The sequence below is a fragment of the Gorilla gorilla genome, chromosome 5 (genome assembly GCF_029281585.2).
Source record: "Gorilla gorilla gorilla isolate KB3781 chromosome 5, NHGRI_mGorGor1-v2.1_pri, whole genome shotgun sequence".
NCBI lineage: Eukaryota > Metazoa > Chordata > Mammalia > Primates > Hominidae > Gorilla > Gorilla gorilla.
This window is the reverse complement of record NC_073229.2, coordinates 31,348,278-31,375,444: the sequence shown is the minus strand read 5'-3', so window position 1 is coordinate 31,375,444 and position 27,167 is coordinate 31,348,278. Positions and strand designations below refer to the sequence as shown.

The window sequence follows — 27,167 nt, the reverse complement described above, 5'->3', positions numbered from 1 at the left end:
TTTATTGGCACTTATCACTACTTCTGGAAGCCTGTCTTGACAGCCTTTTCACCTCCAAACAAGATGAGGCTCCTCTGTTAATGCCCTTTCACAGCATCTTGTACTTCCCCTTCATAGCATTTAATCACCTTCATAATTATTTATTTAAGATCTGTCCTACCCGTTAGAGTATCCCTTTAGGGAGGGCACAGACTTTTGTCTTTGCCACAGCTTTATCTGTGTCGTCCTACACATAGATATTTAGTAAATGTTCATTGATCAGAGAAGTGAAGGTATTGAGGAACTGTGAGATTTAAAACCACGAATTTGTGACAGCGGTTTACATACTTACAGTTTTTTACTATATACCCAGCTGGTTAGAGAGGAAAGTTGAATTGTATGATTGATGCAAAATGGGAAACTATAGGTTAGGTAAGTTGGAAGAACAATTGTAGTAATTGAGGTTACTGGTGAGGGAATATCTAAATGGACCATTTTAGTTCAGGCTGGGTAGGGAAAAAATGAAATCAGCATGGAGCTGATATACTCAGACAAAATGAGAGATTTATATATTGCTGTTTTTAGTGAGTTTTAAGGAGATGCAGAGGGATTTCTGAGGTGGATTTGCTGCATTTGGCTAAGTGTAGGGCATAACAATGAAAGACAAGAGAAGAAAATCTTTATCAGAGAGGCTTTTTTGGTCTGTTTTGTTTACTGCTATATCCATGTTGTGTAGAACAATGCCAGACACAAAATAGGTGCTGCATAAATATGTTAACTAAGTAGAGGTGGGTAGGGATAATAACATCTTTTCTTTTGTAATCCCCTAGCACTTGCTGTGCATAGTACAGAGTATAGATAGTCAATATTTATGCAATGGACAGAATGTGAGTCTTGGATTTTGGATATGTTCTAAAAACCATCAAGAATGGTAGGAGCCACATTTTTGGTGGAGAGAAAAATTGGTTATTTAAGAAGGTATGAAATATGGGAAAAGTGACCTAAAGATACATAACCATCATGTTTCTCAAATTATTCTTGAAGTGGTTATCTTTAGTGCAGTTTAAATCCCAAATCACCCTTACCTCTTACTCTGTCAGTTATTTTATACTTAACAAGTATAGGTGGTTTTTTTTTTCCCCAAGAAATTTTTTTTCCAATTACAAGGTAATGCATTCTTAATGCAAAAGGGAAAATCAAATAAACAAATCCTGTGAAATAGAAAAAAACATAACATATTTTTAAAAGCATATACAGTCCTACCACCTGGATTAATGGCAGTTGACATTTTGGAGTATATTCTCTCCAGCTTTTTTTCTCTATTAAAACTGCTTTCAACATTAGTCTAAGAAAGAAAAATAGGTTTAAGATGTATTTGAGTCACATGAGAGATTAAAAAAAATTATTCTCATGGGTACCAGTTCTTATACTTTCACTTTAATATAAATTTAATTGAAAATTCAGGAAGAAAATTTCATTTTAATGTCTTAAAGACACCCATGTCATATAACTTTAAGATTGTATATAGTTTTGTCCTGATAAATATATTACTTGAAATCATATTTCAGTTTTTCAGAACCAGGAGAACAGTTTATAACCATTCTATTTATGTTTATCTCAGATATATTGAATTCTTGCTCTTTGCCTATTGCTGGAATCACTTAGGTTGATTAACATTCCAAGATAAGGAGAAATGATCTGTTGGTCCTAGACCTTTTTGGCTTTGTGGATGATTTAGTAGTCTGGATAGTTTTTTGGAGGAGTGGTTGAAATGTTTTAAAATGGTTGATGAGAAGTAATTGTTGTCAGATGGAAAAACAGATTGGTTAAGAGTTGAGATTCATCCCAGTGATTCTTTGTGATTTGTATAGTACAGAATCTAAGGAGTTTTCCTCCCCAACATTTACAAACATACAGAAGACAGAGTTAATACAGTGTATACCCTTGTACACACCACCTAGATTTTAGAATTAAGATTTTGCTATATTTACTTTATTACAGATCTGTTCATCCACACCCCATCTTTTTAAAATGCATTTCAAAGTGAGTTCATGAGTTGCAGAGTTTCCAAATCAGTTTTAAAGTCTCTCATTTTATACTTCTTTTTTCTTATTCTGAGAATCTTTGATTCTAGTGATATTTACATATTTATTTGCTTTAGCCTAGAATATCTTGATACATTTCCAAATTAAGATACCAGTAATTTGGGAGGCAGAGGTAGGTGGGCCACCTGAGGTCAGGAGTTTTGAGACTAGCTTGGCCAACATGGCAAAACCCTGTCTCTACTAGTAACAAAAATTAGCTGGGCCTGGTGGTGGGCGCCTGTAATCCCAGTGACTCGGGAGGCTGAGGCTGGAGAATCGCTTGAACCCAGGAGGCGAAGGTTGCATGGAGCCAAGATCGTGCCATTGCACTGCAGGCTGGGCAACAAGAGCGAAACTCCATCAATTAAAAAAAAAAAAAAATTATGTATTAAGAACATTGAATACTTTATGTTTTTTTGCAGTCTTTTTTTTTTTTTTTTTAATTTTGCTTCAGTCTTTAGAATATATCCCATTAGGGATGGATATTCAAAATACTGTGTTTTAAAGTCACTTGAAGTAATTCTTTTTTCTGTATTTCTGCCACCAACTTGATATATACTAGTTTCACTTACTTAAAATTATCTTCCATTCTTAGGGACTGATTTTTAAATTTTTGTTTTAATTATATAAAACATTTACACTGTTTCAAAGTAAGACTGTTGAAGAAGGCACTTGGCCCAGGCGCGGTGGCTCACGCCTGTAATCCCAGCACTTTAGGAGGCCGAGGTGGGAGGAACACCTGAGGTCAGGAGTTCGAGACCAGCCTGGCCAATGTGGCGAAACCCCATCTCTACTAAAAATACAAAAATTAACCAGGTGTGGTGGCACGTGCCTGTAATCCCAGCTACTACTCAGGAGGCTGAGGCAGGAGAATCGCTTGAGCCTGGGAGGTGGAGGTTGCAGTGAGCCAAGATTGCTCCACCGCACTCTGGCCTGGGTGACAGCACGACTCTCTCTCAAAAAAAAAGGAAAGAAGGCACTTCACAGAAGATTCACGTCATCCTTTTTTTCTTCCCCCTTCAGGTAACCATTTTCATTAGTTCTTGATTTATTCTTTTGTTATTTCCTTTTGAAAATGGAAGGAAATATGCCATCGAAAACTTTGAAGAGGTATCACAAATAGCTGATGACACTAGTTGGCTGTAGGTAGAGGAAGTGGTTAAATGGGGATGGGAGTGAAAGGAAACTTGAAACATTTTTGTTGCTTTTGAATTTTTTTATTTTATCTATTTTGCTCTTTTTTTTTTTTGAGAGGTTTAGTATATTTTTACATTGAGAGAGGTACATTTATACTAATACCTGTAGTCCCCTCCTTTTAAGGTACTCTTGTATTGTGAGCAATAATGAAATTAGCTAGTAACCTTTTCAGCACCTTTTCTTCCCTTTCCCCAGTGTCTGTGGGTTTTTTGCACTTAAAATGTATGACTGATTAATGTGCAGTAAAATACATTTTTTTCAGTGTATAGTTGTGAGTTTTGACAAATAGAATTACATAACAACCACCACAACTAAAATTATATAACAACCACACCAAACTCTCTCTTGTTGCCCCTTTATCTCAAACCCTCCTCCCACCCCCAACTCCTCACAACCACTGATCTGTCTTCTGTCCCTATAGTTTTGCCTTTTGAAGCCAGAATGTTATATAAATATAACCTTTTGAGAATGGCTATTTTGTAATCACTTAGCATGATGCATGTGATATTCATCGAGGTAGTTGAGTGTATCAGTAGGTCATTGCTTTTTCTGTAAACTCTCTTTTTTGTTAATTGTTTTATATCTATATTTTATGAGCATATAACATTTGCATACACTACACTGTTATCTTTATTCTCATCACTTAGTGTTAATTTTAAATTATATTCAATACTCATCATCAGACCTTATCCCAAAGATACTTCGAGGATTTTTTGGTTATCTGAAGCTCACATTCTACAAGTGAGCTCATGGGAACAATATTCTTTTAAGTCCTTTTGGTTCAAACTATTTGCTTGTGACCATTATACTCATTATATTTGAAGCTTTGATTGTATGTAAAATCCCTGGCTCGTGTTTTCTTTCTTTCTTTCTTTTTTTTTTCCGAGACAGACTCTCACTTAGTTGCCCAGATTGGAGGGCTGTGGCACAATCGTGGCTCACTGCAGCCTCAATCTCCTGGGGCCAAGCAATCCTCCCGCCTCAGCCTCCTGAGTAGCTGGGAGTACAGGTGCGCACCACTATGCTCAGCTAACTTTATTTTTTATTTTTATTTTTGTTGGGACAGGGTCCCATTGTGTTGCTCAGGCTCGTCTTGAACTCCTGGGCTCAAGTGATGATCTTCCCACCTCAGCTTCCCAAAGTGCTGGGATTACACGCATGAGCCACTGTACCCAGCCATGTTTTTTTATGAGCTCCATGGACATTTTCAAAGTCTTCAGACATTTTTTTCTTACAAGAAATTTGGTCATTTGCCTGGTTACCTGAAAGATTTTTCTTTAAAGAACCATTGCTTGACTATGTCTTGGTGTTGATCTTGGTATGGTCTTAAGAGTAGGTTCAAGTGTTTTATTTCAGAAAAGTTTTTTCGTATGATGGTTTTCAATATTTGTTCTGTTCCATTACATGGGTTTGTTTTTTAGGGACTCTAATTATGAATGTATGTTGGGTCTTCTTTGACCAACTTCTTTTATTATTTTATTTGTTTTTTTTGAAGAGTTTTTTGGTAAAAACTGGAAAACCTGCCAGAGAAATTCTAAAGGAGCTGTAACACTTGACTAACTTCGTTATTTTAAAAATTTCCTCCATTCTCTTTCCTCTTTTCTTGTGGGGTCTTTTACTTTGTGTTCCAATTAGCTTGTCTTTATTTCTGAAATAATTTTCCTTTTTTTCCTTGTAATTCTTAAGTAAATAAGAACACTATTTTTTGACCGATTTATATTAAAAATTGGAGACTTCCTGTGAACAAGTCTTGAACATCCAGTGTAAATTTTAAGTTATAGCACTTGTGAAGAGAAATATTGTTGAAAAACAAAACAGTAAAACGCATCTCAGTCTCCATAGTTTTATAGGTACATCTCATTTGGTACAAGTAGAACCTGTAATGTTTATAGAATTGAAATGTAAATCAGTTTCTTCTGAACTTATTTGTGTGATTTAAAGTTGCTACTTTTTATTTATTAATCTTATAGGGATATGTTGAAAAACAAGATTTTAAATATGGATTAAAATATAAATAATTTTATTAACCAAAAATGTCAGTTTATTGGAAACATAAACAATTTTGTGTCTATTGGGTGAAAAGTAGAATATGTTGTTTTATGCATATGATAGATTATTTTCCTTAACATTTAACACCGTAACAGTTTAACAAGTTATTTTGTGTTTTGTTGTTGTTGTAGTAGTTAACTACAGATGGAATTATTCGACAAAGAATTGTCAGAGGAACTCTCAAACTAATAGGCTTTTCTTGTTTTTAGAGCCTTATTGTCTTAATTATTTAAAGGCAGGATAAATGAATAGGTACTTTGAAGGCCATCTTAGTAAATATAGCCAGGCCTTAATTTAAGGTATTGTATATTTATATTTTTATAGCTCTTCGAGAGGTAATGGGAGAAAGATGCAGCTGAAGAAAGATGCAGCTTGATGTATATTATTGTGAACTTTCTGAAGGCAAGAAATAATTTCTGTTTTCCATGATTCTTTATGCTTTGGGAAGAATGTGGTAGAGAAGGTGCAGTATATAGAGAGAGAAGTAGCTGCTTTACTGTCAGCATAGAATTAGAATTGGAACAAATTTTTTTTTAATCACAGCAGAATGTTCTAGGTTTGAAAAAAGGATTTCTGTTTTCTGTTACTTTAGTTTTAAGTTTCTTACCTCAGTTCCATTGGTGCAGATAATCATCTGGTGATTAATATTTCACTTTGCAATATTTTGAGCATGCATATACTTAAATTTATAGGTGTAGGTGTTGGATACGGTGTGGTAAAAGTCTGGGTAGCTGCAGGGAGATATGAGAATAAGGCTTAGAAGGAAGAATTTTATTATACTCACAGGTCTCAGGGAGGGTCACTGCATGCCACACAGGGGAAGCACCAGGTTTTAGTCAGGAAGCAGAAGACAGGAGCCACGGAAAAGTCCAGGCCAGAGTATTGGGATTTCCTGGGAAAGGCAAGGGAGGGCAGAGTAAACAGTTGAGGATTGAAGAGTTTGGATGATTCCTGCAGGCTTTGAGCTGTAGAGGTGGTCTCTAATTGCCTGGTACCTGACTCTGGAATGATTTAGGGCAGGAAATACTGGCTTCGTATGTGAGCGTTAGATAAGGAGGTGGATTTGGCTGTAGACTCAGGAGTGGTTGGTTTGTATATGGAAGACATGCTCCTGTGAGCCCTCGTATCTCAGAAAGCACTAGCCCTGGCCAGCAAGCTTTTAAAAAGCCAAAACATAATAAAATATAGTAAATAAGAAACATGTTTTAAATACAGTGGCCAGCTGAAGTTCTGTTTACCTTGTCAAATAATTTCTGTGTTAATAATCTTTGAGAACCATAGCTTTCTCAACAATTGCTTTCCTTTTGGTTCTTTATTATTTTTTATAAGTTCTCATTTCTTTTAGATAGTGATTGCCTTTTTTAAACACTGAAATACGTCTCAAGTATGTAACCTGATTGAAATATTTTCACAGGAGCATCTGTAATTGTTTGTTTTTTGAGATAAGGTCTCACTCTGTTGCCCAGGCTGGAGTACAGTGACGTGATCACTGTTCACTGCAGCCTTGAACTCCTGGACTTAGGTGATCCTCCCACCTCAGCTTCTTGAGTAGCTGGCACTACAGTCACATACCACTATGCCTGGCTAATTTTTTATATTTTATGTAGAGACGGGGTTTTGCCTTGTTGCCCAAGCCAGTTTCAAACTACTGGGCTCAAGTGATCCACCCACCTCAGCCTCCTAAAGTGCTGGGATTATAGGCTTGAGCCACCACACCTGGCCTGCAGTTGTTGATGGAATGTTTTTGGTTTGATTTTATAACACTGCTATGTGAATCACCAGTTGGTATATATCACTTTTAATATTATTTCACTTATGATGGTTGAAATATGTTAAAGTTTGTTCTTTTACATGAGAAAAAAATGGGTATATGTTCATAAGCTTAAATGTTTAAGATTGGTAACTTGTGAGTTATAGACAAGTGCCCTGAGTTTCTTAATATAAATAGATATACGTATACTAGTGTATCTTGCTGTAGTAACTAACTTTTGGTGCTCTTAAGTCTTATTATATTCATAATGCCATTTGGCAGAAATAAAAGATTTTATTTCAAAGGTATTAAGTAATTTTTAGGTCTTGTAAGATAAAAAAAAGATCCCTCTTACTGTGTCAGTAACTTATATACATGAATAAACTATTCAGAATTCGAAATTTTAAAATTTGAGTCTTCCTGTCCATGAACATAGGCTATTTTTCTATTTATTTAGCTTTTCTTTGAGTATTTCAGCAGTTTTATAGTTTTCATGGTATCAATTTTGTTAATATTTGTTAGATTTGTGCCTAATTATTTCCTTTTTGTTGGTGCTAATATAAGTGGTATTGTGTGTTTAAAATTCCAGTTCATTGCTGGTGCATAGGAAATTGACTTCTGCATATTAACCTTGTATCCTGCCACCTTGCTATGATTGCTTATTTTTTCCAAGAGGTTTTTTTCTGTCAATTCTTTGATATTGTCTGCATAAACAATCTTTTCAGCTACAAAAGTAGGTTTATTTTTTCTTTCTCAATCTATATACCTTTTATTTCCTTTTCTTGTCTCATTGCATTAGCTAGGACTTCCCCTATGATGTTGAATAAGAGCCGTAAAAGGAAACATCTCTGCCTTTTTCCTGGTCTTAAAGAGAAAGTGTCTAGTTTTAGCCATTAAGTATGATACTAATTGTAGGTTTTTTGTAGATGTTCTTTATTAAGTTGAGGAAGCTCCCCCTCTATTCCTAGTTTACTGAGAGTTTTTATCAAGAATGGTGTTGGATTTTGTCAGATGCATTTTCTGCATCTATTAGTCTGATCACGTGATTTTTCTTCTTTAGCTTCTTGATGTGATTGATTACATTGTTTTTTTTGAATGTTGAGCCAGCCTTGCATACCTGGGATAAATCCCACTTAGTCTTGGTGTATAGTTTTTTTTTTAAAATTTTAATTTATTTATTTTAATATCCAGACTTCAAGGAGGTATAGTTCTTGTATACCTTGTTGGATTTGATTTGCTAATACTTTATTGAGGATATTTGCATCTGCGTTCATAAGAGATATTTGTCTGTAGTTTTCCCTTCTTGTAATGTCTTTATTTGGTTTTGGCATTAGGGTAATGCTAGACTCAGAATGACTTAGAAAGTATACCCTCTGAGTGTATTTTCTGGAAAAGATTGGAGACAGTTGTGTTATTTCTTCCTTACATGTTTGGTTGGAATTACCCTGAAGCCATCTGGGCCCAGTGTTTGTTTTTTTTTTGGAAGGTTATTAATTGTTACTGTTATTTTTTTCTGAGTATATCTTTTTATTTAGCTTTTACAAACAATAACCACAATAAAAAAAAAAGTGAATGCAGATAACTTTTGAACACAATATATCGTACACCCTTATTGGATATATTCTGAGGACAAACATTATGCAACAAATATTCTTGAATTTTATTTAATAGATTTATTATGGGTGTGCTTTCTACTATTGGGTATCATTGCTTCTAGGCTCTTTCAATGGATGGAGTTTATTTTGACACTACAATTTGATCTAGTTACCAGAGTTCTTCCTCTTCTTTCTCATTTCTGTAAAGATTATTAATTATTGATTTAACTTTTTAATCTATGGAGGCATATTTAGATTTTCATTTTCTCCTTGTGTGTTTTGATAAATTATATCTTTCAAGGAATTGCCTTGAAATCCATTTCATCTAAATAATCAAATTTGTGGCATAAAGTTAGTTATAAATGTTTCTTTAATACTTTTTTAATGTCTGGGATCAGTATTGATATTATTACTGATAATAGTTTCTTATGTCTTTGATTTTGGTATTAATAATTTGTGGTTTTTTTTTTGTTGGTTATCCTGGCTAGAGGTTTATCAATTTTACTGATCTTTTCAAAGAACTGGCTTTTAATTTTGTTGATTTTTATTTTATTTTATTTTATTTTTTAAAATTTCATTGCTATCTCTATTTCTCATTTCTTCTTCTTTCTCTAGGTTTGTATTTATTGCTCCAGTCTCCTAAGGTGGAAAGTTAAATCATTGATTTTTAGATCACCATTACATTCAGTGCTATAAATTTCTCTGTAGGCACTGCTTTCACTGCATCCCACAAATTTTGATAAGTTGTTTTCATTTAGTTCAAAATATTTTTAAATTTCTCTTTAGACTTCTTTGATGTGTTATTTTAAAATGTGTTGTTTAATCTCCAGATATTTGGGGATTTTCCAGCTATCTTTCTTTTATTGATTTCTAGTTTAATTCTATTAAAGTCTGAGAGCATAGTTTGTATGACTTTAGTTAAGGCATGTCTTTCTTATGTCCCAGAATGTGTTCTGTTTTGGTGAATATTTTTGTGAGCTTAACAAGAATATGTATTATGCGGTTATTGGATAAAGTATACTATAAATGTCAATGAAATCCAGTTGATGGATGATACTTTTCAGTTTGACTATATGTTTACTGGTTTTCTGCCTGCTGTGTCTGCCAGTTGTTGATATAGGGGTGTTGATGTCTTCAGTTATAGCTGTGGAGTTAACTGCTGCTTCTCGTAGCTCTATCAGTTTTTGTCTCACATCTTTTGACACTTTGTTGTTAGGCTCAGACACATTAAGTGTGGCTGACTGCCACAGTTACTACTTGAGACTGTCACTGAGACAGTTACTACTGTTACTACTTGAGACCATCATGAGACTGAATCAAGGGGGACAGACATAGAAATGAAAACTTAAGACAAAGGTAACTACTTTAAAGTAAGGGTAACATGGGGAAGGAGAAGAGAGAAGAGAAGAAGGGCTCCCTGCTTTTAGTGAGCAAAGGCAGCCGCCTAAGACTCTACAGCCCTTAGTATTTATTGGGTAGAAAGAGCAGCAGGAGGAGGTAATGATGGTCAGCTGCTTGATTGATCACAGGTTCACATTATTGCTAACAGGTTTCAGTTATGCCTAATCACAAGAAACACTTGTGCCTGGGTGGTGGCTGCCCTCAGCATTCCTTCTGGGCAGCAGACACAGTTTGTCAGTTTGCCAACATCCTGCTTTTATGAGAAACAGTTTGCTGTTTACACATACAGCCTCCAGTAGTATACTGAGTTGATCACGACCCTCGACAATTAAGGATTGTTATATCTTGTTTGATAATTGATCCTTGATCATTATGTACTATTCCTGTTTTTCTCCGATAATTTTCCTTGTTCTGAATTCTGCTTTGTTAGAAATTAATATAACTAGTCCAGCTGCCTTTTGATCAGTGTTGGCACTGTATGTATTTCTCCATCCCTTTAACCTATCTGTGTCTTTATATTTAGAGTGAGTTTCTTGTAGACAACATATATTTGGGTCTTTTTGTTCACTCTTGTCAGTTCTGTCTTTTAATTGGTATATTTAGACGATTCACATTGAAAGAATTGTTAAAGTTGGGTTTTAGTGTCTACCATATTTGTTTCTTACTCATTATACTTGTTCCTTGTTGCTTATTTTAAAATGTACTTTTTTTTTTTTATTGAGACAAGGTCTCTCTCTGTCACCCAGGCTGGAGTGCAGTGGCGGGATCTCAGCTCACTGCAGCCTTGACTTCCTGGACTCAAGTGATTCTCCTACTTCAGGTTCCCAAGTGGCTAGAACTACAAGGGCACACCACCACACCTGGCTAATTTTTTGTATTCTTTATAGAGATGGGATTTTGCCATGTAGGCCAGGCTGGTCTCGAACTCCTGGGCTCAAGTGATCCTTCTGCCTTGGCCTTCTGAAGGGATTACAGGCATGAGCTACGTGCCTAGCCCATTGTCTGATTTTAATTGAGCATTGTATATTATTCCATTTTTCTTTTCTGTTTAAAATACCAATTGTACTTCTTTAAAAAGATTTTTTGGTAGTTTCCCTTAGAGCTCATCTAAGTTCATTTTTAAATACCATTTACACTGCTTCACACATAGTGCAGGTACCTTATAACAGAATATAACCAACTCCTCCCTCCTGTCCCTTACAGCATTGCTGTTATTCATTTCACTTATCCATAATCAGCAGTTACCCAAGATATTGTTACTATTTTGAATACTTATCTATGTGATCAATTAAGATTAAGAAAAATAAAAGAGTGTATCTTCATTTATTCCTTCTTGGACTCTCCCTTTCTTCATAAGGATTCTATTTTCTCACCTATATCATTTTCCTTTTCTCTGAAGAACTTGTAACATTTCTTGCAAGGCAAGTTTGTTGGCCACAAGTTCCCTCTATTTTTGTTTGTCTGAGAAAGTCTTTATTTTTCTTTCACTTCTGAGGGATAATTTCTCTGGATGCTAAATCCTAGCTTGGTGGGGTTTTTTCCCAACGCTTAAATATTTCACTCCACTCTCTTCTTGCTTACATGATTTCTGAAGAGAAATCTGATATAATTCTTACCCTTCTTTCATATAGGGTGAGTGTTTTGTTTTGTTTTTTTTTTCCTGATTTCTTTCAAGACCTACTCTTTGTCTTTGACCTAGGTTTGAAGATGAGGTGTTGATGTTTTGATATTTATCCTGTTTAGTGTTCTCTGAGCTTTCTGGATTTGGGGTTTGGGGGATCTGTCATTAATTTTGGAAAATCATCAACCATCATTACTTCAAATACTTCATTTTCTTTGTTTCTTCTCCTTCTAGCATTACTATTATGAATTTTTTCACCTTTTATAGTTGTCCTACATTCTCAAATACCATGTTCCAGTTTTTTTTCAAGCTCACTGATTGTTGTTTTTTTTTAGTCTGCTGATTGCTCGTCAAAGGCATTCTTTATTTGTGTTAATGCTTTTTATTTCTAGCATTTTGTTTTGATTCTTTCTTATAGCCCTTAGCATTTTAATGAGTTATTTAAAATGTCCAGTTTGATCATTCAAAATCTACCTTACCTGAGTTTGGTTTTGATGCTTGCTTTGTCTCTTCAGACCTTTTCCTTGCCTGTTACATGCCTTGCAATTTTTTGTTGAAATCTGGACATGGCTTATTGAGTAGTAGAAACTCAGGTAAACAGGTGTTTAATGTGAGATTTTAGGTTTATCTGGCTAGGAGTTAGGCTGTGTTTAATGTTCACTAGGTATTTATATTGTTTGTAGGTATAAGACATTTCATTTTCCTCTACTTTCCTGTTTTTTGTCTTGTTTTGAGTTTCTTTAGAAACTTTTATTTAAAAAAATCTATTTCTTGTAATTTTCTCAGTTGTAATCTGTTATATTGGAGCCCTGTTTAGTAGAGAGGAGAAGTGTTCTATAATCATATGATGAAATCTGTTGGGTTTTTTAGTGGACCAGAGTTCCTGAACGGATCTTCAAAAGAATTTCTTAAGCCTTTTTCTTCCCTCCTCTCAGGCAGGTTAGAGGGGGCTGGAATTATTGCTCTTCCTCTAGGTCAGATTTCAAAATGGTTACTTTTCCCTTTTCCCTACTCAAAATGGAGGGGATTTTACTCTAATAAAAACCAGGTGGAGCTCCTTTTCTCACCTATATTCTTCCTTAAGACTGAGCCCTCACGAGTTAAAGCTCAGGTTAGTTCACTCTCGGTCTCCAGCAGTTTGCTAATTACTTTTAAAGTGTTCCTTCCAGTTATTGGCTCTAGAGTAAATATAGCTCCATATGTCTATATTCACATGTTTCTTCAGTTTTTCTGGAGGTGTTGTGACCTGTGAACTCAGTTTTCCAGTGCTTCTAAGAGTAGTTGATTTTCAGTTGTTCTGCTTTTTTTCTTGTGAGGATGGGAGTAATGATTTCCAAGCTATTTACTTAATAGAGTGGAACAAAGATGTCTTCTTTATTTTTTTAATGAGAGTTGTATTGAGATGTATAATTCATGTACATATTCACCCTTTAAAAATGCACAATTTGGTAATTTTTACTATATTCACAGAGTTATGCAACCCTTACTATTTAATTTTTAAACATTTTTGTCACCTGAAAAAGGAACCCCAAAACACTCACTCCTCCCAGTTCCAGGCAGCAACTAACTATTTTGTTTTTATGGATTTACTTATTCTGGACATTTCATATAAATGGAATTATACAAAATGTGACCTCTCGTTTCTGACTTCTTTATCTTAACATAATGTTTTAAAGGTTGATTTATGCTGTATCATATATCAATACTCCATTCCTTTTTGTTGCCAAATTAATATTCCATTGTATTAATATATCACATTTTGTTTATCCATTGGTTGGTGGAAACACTTTTTGACTGTTAAGAATATTGCTGTTATGAACAATTGTGTAACATTATAGTATGGCTATGTGTTTTCATTTTTATTGCAGAAAATGGGAGTGTAATTTCTGGGTCATAGATACCCTATGATTAACTTTTTGAGGAGCTGCCAGACTGTTTTCCAAAGTGGCTGTACCATTTTACTTACTACCAGCTATGATAGTTGCAGTTTCTCCACATTCTTGTCAACACGTATCTTCTTGATTCTAGCCATCCTAGTGTATGTAAAATGAGAGCTCATAGTGTCTTTTGATTTGCATCTCTAATTACTAATGATTAACATAGTTTTACTTGCTTATTGGACATTTATACATCTTTGAAGAAATGTCTATTCAGATCCTTTGCCCATTGTTTTAGTAGGGTTTTCCTTTTATTGAGCTGTAAGAGTTCTTTATATATACTGGAAAAAGGTACCCTATCAGATATATGATTTGCATATATTTTCTGCCATTCTGTGAATTGTCTTTTAGTTTCCTTGACAGTATCCTTTAAATCACAAAAATTTTAAATTTTATGGAGTCTAGTTTGTCTACCTTTTTTTTTTTTTTTTTCCTGAGATGGAATCTTGCTCTGTCTCCCAGGCTGGAGTGCAGTGGTATGATCTTGGCTAACTGCAAGCTCCACCTCCCGGGTTCACACCATTCTCCTGCCTCAGCCTCCCAAGTAGCTGGGACTACAGGCGCCCACCACCACACCCGTCTAATTTTGTTTTTGTATTTTTAGTAGAGACGGGGTTTCACCGTGTTAGCCAGGATGGTCTCGATCTCCTGACCTCGTGATCTGCCTGCCTCAGCCTCCCAAAGTGCTGGGATTACAGGCGTGAGCCACCGCACCTGGCCTAGTTTGTCTATTTTTTTCTTGTGTTTCTTCTGCTTCTGATGTCATATCTAAAAGACCATTGTCTTAAGCCACTATCACAAAGATTTAACATCAGTGTTTTCATCTAAGAGTTTCATAGTTTTAGCTCTTCAGTTAGCTCTCTAATCCATTTTGTGTTAATTTTTATGTATGGTGTGAGATAAGGATCCAGCTACATTCTTTTTGAAAATTTTTTTTTATTTTTGAGACAGAATCTTAATCTGTCACCCAGGCCAGAGTGCAGTGGCACAATCTGAGTTCACTGCAACCTCCGCCTCCCAGGCTCAAGCAATTCTAATGCCTCAGCCTCCCGAGAAGCTGGGACTACAGGCATGTGCCGCTGCACCTGGCTAATTTTTGTGTTTTTAGTAGAGATAGGCTTTTGCTATGTCGGCTAGGCTGGTCTTGAACTCCTGACTTCAAGTGATCCACCCACCACCTTGGCCTTTCAAAGCGCGGGGATTATAGGCTTGAGCCACTGTGCCCGACCTCAGCTGCATTCATTTGCATTTGTATGTTTTCCCAGTACCATTTGTTGAAAAAAAAAAAAAAAACCAGTTCTTTCCCCACTGGATTGTTTTTTCCTGCTTGTCAAAAATCAATTCATCTACCAGATGCTGTGGCTCACGCCTGTAATCCCAACACTTTGGGAGGCCAAGGTGGGCAGTATTGCTTGAGCCCAGGAGTTTGAGACTAGCCTGGGCAACATGGAGAACCCCTGTCTGTACGAAAAATGCGAAAAAAAGTTAGCCAGGCATGGTGGCATGCAACTGTAGTCCCAGCTACTCGGGGGCTGAGGTGTGAGGATCACCTAATCGGGAGAAAAAAGGCTGCAGTAAGCTGTGGTCATGCCACTGCACTGCAGCCTGGTTAAAGTGGGACCTTACTTGTCGCAAAACAACAACAATAACAAAATTAATTGATCATAAATACAAGAGTTTCTGAAATCTCAATTCTATGGCATTGATCTCTATGTCTGTTTTTAAGCCAGCAACACATTCTCTTGGTTACTGTAGCTTTTTATTGAGTTTTAAAATTGGAATGTGTGAGTCTTCCAACTTTTTTGTTCTTTTTCAAGATTATTTTGGCTCTACTGGGCCCTTGCATTTGTGTATGATTTCAGGATCAGTTTGTCAATTTCTGCAGCAAAGCAAGTTAGGATTTTGATAGGGTTTGTGTTGAATCTCTAGATTAATTTGGGGAGTATTGCTATTTTAACAGCATTTAGTCTTCAAATCCATGAATATGGCATGGGGAGTCTTTCCATTTACTTAGGAGTTCTTTCATTTTTTTCAACAATGTTGTTTTTAGTGTTCAGGTTTCACACTTCTTTTGTTATATTTATTCCTAAGTATTCTTTTTTTTTATTCTGTTCCAAATGAAAGTATTTTCTTAAATTCATTTTCAAATTATTTCTAGTGTGTAGAAATACAACTGATTTTTGCATATTAATCTTGTATCTTGTAGTCTTGTTGAACTTGATTACTTTCAATAATTTTGGGGGAGGAGATTCTTTAGGATTTTCTATATACAAAATTGTGCCATCTGTCAATAGAGGATGCTTATTTCTTGCTTTCTGATCTGATGGCTTTTATGTCTTTTTCTTGCCCTCTTGCCCAGGGTAGAGATTTCAGTACTATGTTGAATAGAAGTGGTGAGAGAAGACATCCTTTTTTTTTGTCCCTAATCTTAAGGTCAAAGTATTCAGTCTTTTACCACTAAGTATGCTATTAGCTGGGGATTTTTCATAGATGTTCTTTATCAGTGCGAGGAAGTTTCCTTCTGTTTCAAGCTTGCTGAGTCATGATTTTTCATGATTTTTTTTAAATCGTGAAAGGGTGATGAGTTTTGTGAAATTCTTTTTCTATGCCTGTTGAGATGATTATATGGATTTTGTTCTTTATTTTCTTAATATATTACATTGATTTTTGTTTGTTAAACGAACTTCATGTTTTTGGGATAAATCCCATTTGGTCATGATTTATAATCTTTTTTATGTGTTGCTGGATTTGATTTCCTAGTAATTTGTTGAGGATTTTTGCATTTGTATTAATGAAGGATATTTTTTCTGTAGCTTTTTTGTGATGCCTTTATCTAGTTTTGGTAACAAGGTAGTACTGGCTTTGTAGAATGAGTTAGGAAGTATTTCTAGCTTTTTTTGGAAGAGTCTGGGAAAGATTAATGTTAATTTTTATGTTTGGTAGATTTCCCCAGTGAAGCCATCTGAGCACGGGCTTGTCTTTGTGTTTTAAAATTACTATGCAGTTTCAGTAGTTTGTGTCTTTCTAGGAATTTGTCCATTTAAAGGAGGTTATGTAATTCATTGTTCATAGTATTTAATAATTGTTTTCTTATGATCCTTTTTAGTTTAGTAGTAATACTCTTTTAATTCCTGATGTTTAGTAATTTGAGTCTTCTTTTATTTTTCTTGCTTAGTAGAACCTACTTTTGAATTTGTGGATTCTATTGTTTTTCTAGTCTCTCCTCTTATTTCTCCCCTAATCTTTATAATTCCTTTTCTGGTACCTGCTTTGGGTTTAGTTCATTCTTAATGGTAGAAATTGGATTACTAATTAGAGATCTTTCTTTTTTATTTAATTTTAATTTTTGACAACAGTAACAAAAAGTGTGTTGTGTAAGAATGGGGATACGTTCTGAAGAATGTGTTGTTAGGTGATTTTGTCATTGTAGGAATATCATAGAATGTACTTACACAAACCTAAATGGTATAGACCATACCACATGGCTTATTAAACACCTAGGCCATGTTGTGTGGTCTATTGCTCTGCTCCTAGGCTACAAAACTGAATAGCTTGTTATTGTGTTACAACAGGGAATTGTAACACAATGGTTTTGTGTATCTAAATACATCACATAGGAAAGATACAGTAAAAATGTGTGGTATAAAAGATTTAAAATGGCATACTTGTATAGAACAGCTCCATTATAATCTTATAGGACCATTGTTGTACATGCGGTCTGTTGTTGACCGAAACATTTGTTATGTGGAACATCACTGTAAATAGGTTTTTAAAAGTGTTTCTTGCATTGCCAGCATGTGATACATATACTAACTTAATCAAGAATGTAATAGATCAAAGATGCATTAAAATCTTAATAAGGTAGTCATTAATATACTGCCAAAAGGTATAGCAGAAAACTAATAATGGCCATAAAACAAAAATAAGAATTAAAAAGAACACAGAAAAAGATGGAGAGAACAGATGGACAGATAGCAAGATAGTAGGCTTAAGCCTATCAATAATAGGAATTAAACTAGAATGCTGTTAGTCTCCATTGTATGTTAGGCACAAACATTACTTACATAACTGTTAATAAATGCATAATTTGTGATGATCTACGTTGACATATTGACCTGAAAAATCTTCATGTTCATTGCTCTTGGTAAACACATAGTACCACAATAATAAGTTTCTTGTTCACATAAATTTTGCCTGTCCCTCACTGTTGGATTGAGTTTGTTTTTATATGTCACATAGCCTTCATATATCTACCAGCTATTCAGTTTACTGTGAGTCATGAGCCACACCCAGCCACAACTGGTATTACAAATTTCCCTTTGTCAGATAACCCTCCTTCCATCACTTCACAGTAACTCACAAGTGGTAACTCTTTTGACACCCATTTCTCAGGCATAAACTTAGGTGTTTTTCAAGGTAAAATACTCACTTTCTTTTAGTATTTGTTCCATAACAATTTTTTGTTGTTGTTGTTGTTTTGAGACAAGGCCTCTGTCACCCAGACTGGAGTGCAGTAGTGCCATCATGTCTTACTGCAGCCTCGACCTCTCAGGCTCAAGTGATCCTCCCGAGTAGCTGGGACTACAGGCAATGCACCACCCTGCCAATCTTTTTTTTTTTTTTTTTTTTTTGGAGAGGCGGGGTCCCAGGCTGGTCTTGAACTCCTGGACTCAAGCGCTCCTCTCACCGTGGCCTCCCAGTTTTGTTTTCCTTTGGGATTACAGGCATGAGCCACTGTGCCTGGCCTATTCCTTAATAATTTAATTGGTGTAAAATTGTTTTTATTGGGTTCTTATCTTTTCAAAAATGTGTTACTGACATTTTTGCATGCTGTGCTTCCAACCCCATTTCCTTCGTAAACCTTGTAGCTTTTATTGCATGATTTTGTATAATGTGATTTTTTTGAAACTCATATGTCATGATATAGCGGACCTGACTATAATTATTTTATAAGGTATCTCTTTATTCCTCTTTTCATCAGTTGATCCATCTTAGTCTTTGATACATTTCAGTGTAGGTATACTTCCCTTCTAATCACTACAGCATGTATATCATTAACTAGAGTTTGATGTCAGCTTACTTCTCTTTTTGTGTGTGTGTATGTGGTACAGTTTACATTTGGTGAAATGCACACATCTTAAGTGTACTCTTTGATAAGTTTTGCAGATGCGTATGCCCATGAAATGCAAACCTCTATCAAAGTATAGAACATCATCATTCTCAGAAATGTTCCCTCATGCTCCTTCCTAGTTAGGCCCTTGAGCCACCCTTTCAGAGGCAGCCACTGTTTTGACTTGTTTACTACCGTAGATTGGTTTTTCTTGTTGCAAAATTTCATATAAAAGGAATTATATGGCATATGCTCTTCTTGTATGTAAAGCTTCCTTGAGTCAGCATGACATTTTGAGATTGATCCATTTGTGTTTATCAGTAATTGTATTTTTGTTTTTGTTGCTGAGTAGAATATACCACAATTTGTATATCTGTTCGCTTGTTGATGGATATCCAGGCTGTTTCAAGTTTTTCACTGTTGTGAAGAAATCTGCCATGAACCTATTTGTACAAATTTTTTTAGTAGACACATCTTCATTTTTCTTATGAGTGGTATTGCTGGGTCATAGGGTAGGCAGGTGTTCAGTTCTATGAGCAACTGCCAGCCTTTGTTTCAGAGGTTTTATTGTTTTAAATTCCCACCAAAAACATATGAAAGTTCCTGTTGTGCCATATGCTTGGCAACACTGATCTTGTTGGTTTTATAAATTTTAATTATTCTGGCAGGTATGCAGTTGTATCTCAGTGTGGTTTTAATTTGCATTTTCCTGATGACTGACAATTTGGAGCACTTTTTCATGTACTCCTTGGCTGTTTGCAGTATCTTATTTTGTGAAATATCTATTCAGATCTTTTGTTCATTTTTGAAAATTGGATCATCTATGTCTTTTGTTAAGTTTTAAATTTTGCTAAAGTTTTATTTATGAGTTTACTCTTTTATGGGTCTTCCTTTTTGTGTCCTAATAAATCTTTGCTTTATCCTCAAGTCATTAAGATAGTTTTACATGTTTTCTTATAGAACCTTTATAGTTGTTAACATTTATATTTAGGACTGTGATTCATCTTCATTTGATTTTTGTGTATTGTGTGAGATAGAGATTAAGGCTTACTTTTTTCCACATGGATGCCAGTTATCTTATTACTATTTGTTCAAAAGACTTTCCATCCTCTTTTGGACTGTCTAGGCACTTTTGTAAAATATTAAATGACTATAAATGTGGGTCTCTTTCTAGACTCCTTAATCTGTTGCATTGATCTATTTGTTGATCCTTAAGCCAGTACCATACTGTTTAGATTACTCAGCCCATGCTATGTTTTGAAGTCAGATTGTGTAAATTCTACAGCTTTCCAAGCTTTTTTGGGATGTTTTAGATCCTTCACATTTCCATATACATTTTACTTATTTAATTTTAATTTTTTATAGCTGCATAATAGGTGTCCCTGTTTTGGGGGTACAGTGATAATACATTCATATAATTGTAAAGATCAAATCAGTGTATTGGGGGTATCTCTTACCTTAAATATTTGTCTTTATGCTGGAAACATTTGAATTATTCTCTTCTAGCTATTTTGAAATGTGCAATAGAATATTGTGAACTATAGTCATCTTACTGATCTAACACTAGGTCTTATTTCTTCTATTAAGCTGTATATGTACATTCATTAATCAGCTTCTATATACACTTTAGAATCAGCTTTTCAGATTAAAAAAAAAGAAAAAGAAAAGCCTATTGTGGTTATGCTTTGGATTGTGTTGACTCTGTGATCAGTTTGAAGAGAATTGCAGTTGAGGTGCCCAATTCGTAGACATGATATGTTTTGCCATTTATTTACGTCTTTTAAGATTTCCCAAAGTGATGTTTGGTAATTTTTAGTAGAGAGGGCTGCATGGCTTTTGTTCGGTGTTTTATGTTTTCTGATGCTGTTGTGGATAGAATTGGTTTTTTAAATTTTGTTTTTCTAGTATTTGCTGCCAAATACAGTGGACTTTGTATATTAACTTTGTATCCTGCAACCTTCCTAAATTCACTTATTGCAGTTATTTTGTAGATTCCTTAGGATTTTCTTTATAAACAGTCATATCATCTGTACATAGAGCCAGCTTTATTTCTCTTTGATTTTTATGCATTTTATTTCTCTTTTTTGCCTTGTTGAAATGGCTAGGATTTGTAGTATGGTGTTGAATACGAGTGGTGAGCATTGGCCTTCTTGCTTTTTTGTTGGTCTTTGGAGAATAGTGTTCAGTATTTCACTATTAAGCATGTAAGTTGTAGAGTTTTTGTAGGTACAGGTTGAAGAAGTTCCCTTGTTAGTTTGCCAAGTATATTTATTTTGAACGGTGTTAAATTGTATCAGGTGTTTTCACTGCAGCTATTTCATGATAGGAATTTTCCCCTAGTATAGTAAAATACATTGATTGGTTTTGAATGTTAAACCAATCTTTTGTTCTTGGGTTAAACACTGTCTAGTAATCATATGTTATCGTTTTGATACATTATTAGAATTTCTTTTTATTTACTGACCTTTATGTCTCTGCTATTTTTAGCCATTCTAGATTTTGTATATCTTTTTTCATAACCTGTTGAGAATTAATATTGAACCATTTTATGTAAAATATAGAAACTTGCATTTCTACATTTATCACTTCCTCCTGTCCTTGCTGTAATTGTCATATGTATTACATCTATGGTATGTTATAAACTACACAATACATGTTACCATTTTTGCTTTAAAGAGTCATATTTTAGGAAAATTAAGAGCATTTTTTAAAGTGTAGGTTTGCTAGCAACACATTATGTTTTTCTTTTATCTGAAAATGTGTTTGTTTCACTTTTATTCTTAAGAATATTTCCCTTGAAAATAACATTTTGTGTTGGCAGGCTTTTGGGGTTTTTTTCTTTTTAGCACTTTTAAAGATTTCATTCCACTGTCTTCTGGCCTTCATATTTTCTAATAAGTCAGTGGAAATTCAACTCAGTGTTCCTGTGAAAGTAATATGTCGTTTTTCTCTAGCTGTTTTCTGCACTTTTTTTCTTTTTTGTTAGTTTTCAGCAGTTCAGCTGTGATTTGTGCCTAGGTGTGGTTTTCTTTTTATTTAATTAATGTTTGCTGAGCTTCTTGAATCTATACGTTTTTGTCTTTTACCAAATTTGGGGAATTATTTTCAATTTCTTTTCTGTCCTATTCTCTTTTTCCTTGGGATTGGTTATATGTATTTTGATACTGTTCCAAGGACTCTTTCCCCCCATACCCCTATCTTTTTTTCTCTGTCCTTCAGATAAGGTCTGTTTTCATGTTACTATTTGTTTTGCCATCTTCAGTCTGCCATTAAGTACATCAGTAAAGATTTATTTCATACAGTTTTCAGCTCCAGAATTTCTGTTTGGTTCTTGTTTTTGTTTGGGCTGCAGTAACAAAACACCTTAGGCCAGGTAATTTATTGTATAAACAGCATACATTTATTGCTCACAGTTCTGGAGGCTTGAAAGCCCAAGATTAAAAGGTTCCAGCAGATTCAGTTTCTGGTGAGAACTCTCTGCTTCATAGAAAACACCTATGTGTCCTTACATGGGGGCAAACAAGCCTTCTCATGCCTCTTTTATAAGGGCAAAAATCCCATTCCTGAGGGTGGAGCCTTCATGACCTCCCAGAGGCCCCACCTCAGAATACCACCACATTAGGGACTGGGTTTCAACATAAGAATTTTGGGGGACACACGCATTCAGACCACAGTAGTCCCTTTTTATTGATTCTTTTTCTTTTCTGGAATTTCTTTTCATTCAAAGCGAGAGTATTTCTCCCTACATCTTGTGCATTGTAACAGTACCTGGTTTAAATTTTTTTGTCTGCTAATTCTCACATCTGGATTGTCTCAGGGCCATTCCCTGTTTGTGCTTTCTTTTGAGCATGGATATTTTTTGTTCCTTTGTATGTCGGGTAATTGTGTCCTAGCACATTATGTATGGATGATAGATTTTAAAACTCTGAATAGTATTTTTTAAATTGATAATGACTTTTAGTGATATATTTTGTCATTTTCTGTGCTGATTGTTTCCTTGTCCATGCTTTTCTTCTATTTTCACTTGTCTCCCTGCTGCCGAAGTATGCCCTCAGATAGTTCTTTTGTGACAGTCTGTGTATAGTAAACCATTAGCTTTTATGTGTCTTAAAATATCTTATTTTTTCCCTCATTCTTGCTGCATTACCTGGGACCTAAGTTCTAGGTAGACAGTTACTTTACTTCCAATGCTTTGAACATATTGTGCCATTGTTTTTCGTCATCAGTTGTTGCTGGGGAGAAGTCTGAAGTCAGTCTAATTGCCATTTCTTGCTAGGTAATCTGCTTTTCTTTCTGGTAGCTTTTAAGATTATGCCCGTGATTGATATTCTACGGTGTGTCTTATGTGTGACTTAATTTTTATCTTCCTCAGTATGTAGTGTGTATTTTCAATTCAACAGCATGTTTTTCAATTCTGGAAAATTACTATCTAAATTATCTCAGCAAATATTGGTACACCACTGTCCTTATATCTTAGTGATTATGTTTTTTTCTTTTAGTATATTCCTAAATATACTTATTTTTATGTTTTTTTAAAATCATACTATCCATTGGGTGATATCATCTAGAATGAATTAATGTTCCAGCCATTTATTTTATTGGTCTTTCTCTTTTTTTCTCATTTTTTTTCCCACATGCCTGTTGTGTCACATTTGTTGATATTATATTTTAGAATTTTGTCCTTGCAGCCTTATTTTGATTGGGAAGTTTAACATTTTTCTTCATTTTGCTCATCTGTCTTTTTCTATGCTTATTTTCTTTCTTACAGTTTTTACTTGATTTTCAATTCATTCCTCCCAATCCAAAATTAGGTTTGTATTAGAGTTTCCGGGTTCTTGCTTCAGCATGATATTGAGAGTATTGCAGGTTCTGTCATGGATCCATTCAATAACTAACTGGTTTAGATCCTGGTTAAGAGGTTTCTCCTCTCTCTTTCCCCTTAACTACACCACAATGTCAAATAAGCTCTAGCTTAGGCAACAGGTGATTTCAGTATATTCTTAGCTTCCTTTCAAGAGGAGAAGGCTATTCCAGCCTTTGGCTTTAAGCAGTAAGCATAGCTAATACTCCTCTTATGGAACATTTTTAGTCCTTGTTTACCCAGAGGAGGGGGAACTTTGAGCCACTATTGAGTGCTCATAGACTCAGAGCTTTGCAGGTCCACAGCTTGTATCCCCATTCACAGCCTTGTGTTTCTTCTCATCTTCTTGTGACTTAGCCTTTTTAAATAAAATGTAATACTTAACATTTTATATTGTACTTCTAGCGAAGGGGCTGAATCAAAATACAAACTTAATGAGCCTTCTTGACTAGACATCTATGTGTTGTTTCTTAATGTTTTGTCACTCTTGTCTCACTTGGCATATGCTCATAGTAGTAATATTGCTCTTGTGAATCTGAGTTTTAATTTCTAGTAGGGAAAACTCTGAGTTTTCTTTTTTAAAATTTTGTCTTGATCAAAATTATATATTTTTACATATGAACTTTGAAATAATTTTGCTCAGTTTTAAAACATCTGTTGGAATATGTCTTGAAATGTATAAATGTATGTCTACATCATTTTAGAAAGGTTGTCCTCCTTTTTTTGTTTTTGCCCTCCAGCCTGAGTGACAAGAGTCCTGGTCTGTCACTCAGGGTGGAGTGCAGTAGTGTGATCATTCATGTCTCACTGCAGCCTCAACCTCCTGGGGTCAAGCAGTCCTCCCACCTCAGCCCCGCACATAGCTAGGACCACAGGTGTGCACCACCGCACACAGCTGATGGTTTTGTTTTTTTTTGAGACAAGGTTTCCCAATGTTGCCCAGGCTGGTCTTGAATTCTTGGGCTCAAAAGATCCTCCTGCTTCAGTCTCTGAAAGTGCTGGGATTCCAGGTGTGAGCCTCTGTGCCTATCTGAAAGATTGCCATTTTTATGCTCTCAAGTTATCCAGATGTTTACTATATCCATTTATATACAGCTTTTAATATGTAATTTTGAGCCTTCCTTGAGAACCTTATTCCTGTTTTATGTTTTCTGTAGTTATTGTGGCTGTCCAGCTGGCTATACTAGAAGAAATATTAAAATGTTCCTCTTATATGTAGTCACTTTGCCAGAATGCCTAAATAATTATAAAAGGTTTTGGTAGATTCTGTGGTTTTCTATGTATATAATCATACCAACTACAAATAAAGGTACTTTTATATCTTTTAACATTTATGCTAGTCATTTAGTTTTCTTATTAAGCTTTCTAAAGCCCCTAAAACAGTATTTAACAATTATAGGCATCTCTTTGTTCTTGATTTTAGTGGAAATGCCTTCAGTGTGTTTTACTGTTGAATATCTTGCTTGCTGTATTTGGGGGAAAAGTCTCATAGTTAAATAATTTCCTTTTATTCTTATTTTATTGGAGTTCTTATTAGGAATGGTGGCTGAATTTTATCAAATGCCATTTAAAACCTTGATAACAATAATGGGCAATTAGCCTTTTAACAAACTGGATTCAGTTTGCTTTTTATTTTTTCTTTTTGTGTTCATACTTACAAGTGTATTATGTTATGTTTTCTTCCTTTGAACTATCTTTATCAGGTTTTGTTGTTAATGTTTTATAAGCACTTGAAAAATAACTGAATACCTTAATAATCTTTCCTTGTGTATTGTGTGGAGATTGTTTTGTTCTAACTTTATAAATTGATAATAAACCTCTGTTTAGGTAGATTTTGTCAGTTTGCTCAGTTTTAGAAAGCTAGTATAGAAAATACATACCTTGGGGTAATTTTATTAAGATATTTTTATGTGAGTTTGAAATTTTTTCCAAATATGAATCCATATTTCCGTGTGTGTGTGTGTGTGTGTGTGTGTGTGTGTGTGTGTGTGGTCTAAATTTGTACTGTGCCCCTTGGGAAACACATTTGTTTCCTTAACATTTTTTTTCCTTCTGCAATCCCTCTGTGCTTTTTTGTGAGAAATCTTAATCCCAAACATTTATCTGTAAATAAGTTGGAGAGATTTTTTATAGGTGTCAGTAGAGTGCATAGCTGTATATTAATGCTTTGTGTGTATTTATGAATTATTACCATATGAGTTTGTGGTGAAGTCTGAGTATTACTGGTACTTAATATTGCCCGTTGTTGTTACATAATAAATTGTAATAAAATTTTTGTTGCTACCTTAGGAGTTCCAACTTGGGCTTGGTTCTGATATTGTTTGAGACTGTTTGGTAATTTATACATATATGACTGTAATAATGTCCTTTTCTTCTCTCCCCCCACCTCCGCCAACAGTTACATGGGAATTGGTCTTTCTGCTCAAGGTGTGAACATGAATAGACTACCAGGTACACTTGTAATTGAATTACAGTATTATGTCTTATGAGTAGCTCTTTCTGGTTAAAATTTTCAAGTAAGAAATTGTAATATTTAAAGATACTGATTTTCTGTGTTTTTAATCATCATTATGAATTTTAAGTGAAAGCTGAGTGGGGTTTTTTTGTTTTGTTTTGTTTTTGAGACAGAGTCTCACTGTGTCACCCAGGTTGAAGGGCAGTGGCGCAGTTTTGGCCCACTGCAACCTCTGCCTCCTGGGATCAAGCGGTTTTCCTGCCCTCAGCCTCCCAAGTAGCTGGGATCACAGGCATGCGCCACCAGGCCTGGCTAATTTTTGTATTTTTAGTAGAGATGGGGTTTTGCCATTTTGGCCAGGCTGGTCTCGAGCCCCTGACCTTAGGTGATCTACCTGCCTCGGCCTCCCAAACTGTTAGGATTACAGGCGTGAGCCACCATGCCCAGCCTGCTGAACGATTTCTAATAAATTTAAATTTCACACTATTTAGTAAAACATATAGTATATATATCATGCTTTTTTTGTATTTTTATATTTTTAAGTTTTAGTACATAGTAATATCAGCTACTTTAAATATTTTAATGTGGCTAGTTATATTGGCTACCCATCACATTTTTGACTTTTAACCCATCTTAATATTCAGGGAATATCGACTAATACTTAAAGTAAACTAAGGAAGAGATGAATTGAGATCCAGACCTGTTTCCCAGTACCACTTATGAGAAGGAAGTGATTCTTGGATTATGTCTTCTAATACTCTCTTTGCTAAAGTTAAAAATTAATTTTGGCGAGACTTTTTGAAGTACAAGGCAAAACTGTCAATGTAAAACTACATGAAGTACCTTAAACAAACCAAGACAATGTAGTTGCATCTGATTGTAATCACATATGTTACCTTGACATGCTTTGTTTTGTACCCTTTTGCTTAAAATTATACTTGAAAGAGGGTTTAATTGAGGTTTTTATTATTTGAAAACTCCTTATAGAAGTAACTGATAAGGTAAAAATCTCTTAATGATGATATAAACATATCTGTAGTGTGGTAAGACCACACCCTGTTTGGCTTTTATATTTGGATCACAGTCTTGAGAAACTTGCAGTGATTGAATAGGATGTAATCTCTTATG

At 34.9% G+C, this 27,167-nt stretch overlaps 1 protein-coding gene and 1 non-coding gene across 3 annotated transcripts in view; one reads left to right on the top strand and one right to left on the bottom strand.

Annotated features, from left to right (window-relative positions):
- RANBP9 (RAN binding protein 9) overlaps nt 1-27,167 on the top strand; it is a 90,812-nt gene that overhangs the window by 26,641 nt on the left and 37,004 nt on the right. For both annotated transcript variants that reach the window (XM_031011867.2, XM_055390653.2), the window contains exon 3: nt 25,983-26,035. In XM_031011867.2, the coding sequence (XP_030867727.1) occupies nt 25,983-26,035 (53 nt within the window). The remainder of the gene's footprint in view (nt 1-25,982; nt 26,036-27,167) is intronic.
- LOC115935139 (U7 small nuclear RNA) lies at nt 4,753-4,814 on the bottom strand. The gene has a single exon (XR_004070840.2). It is a non-coding gene; the product is annotated as a U7 small nuclear RNA (small nuclear RNA).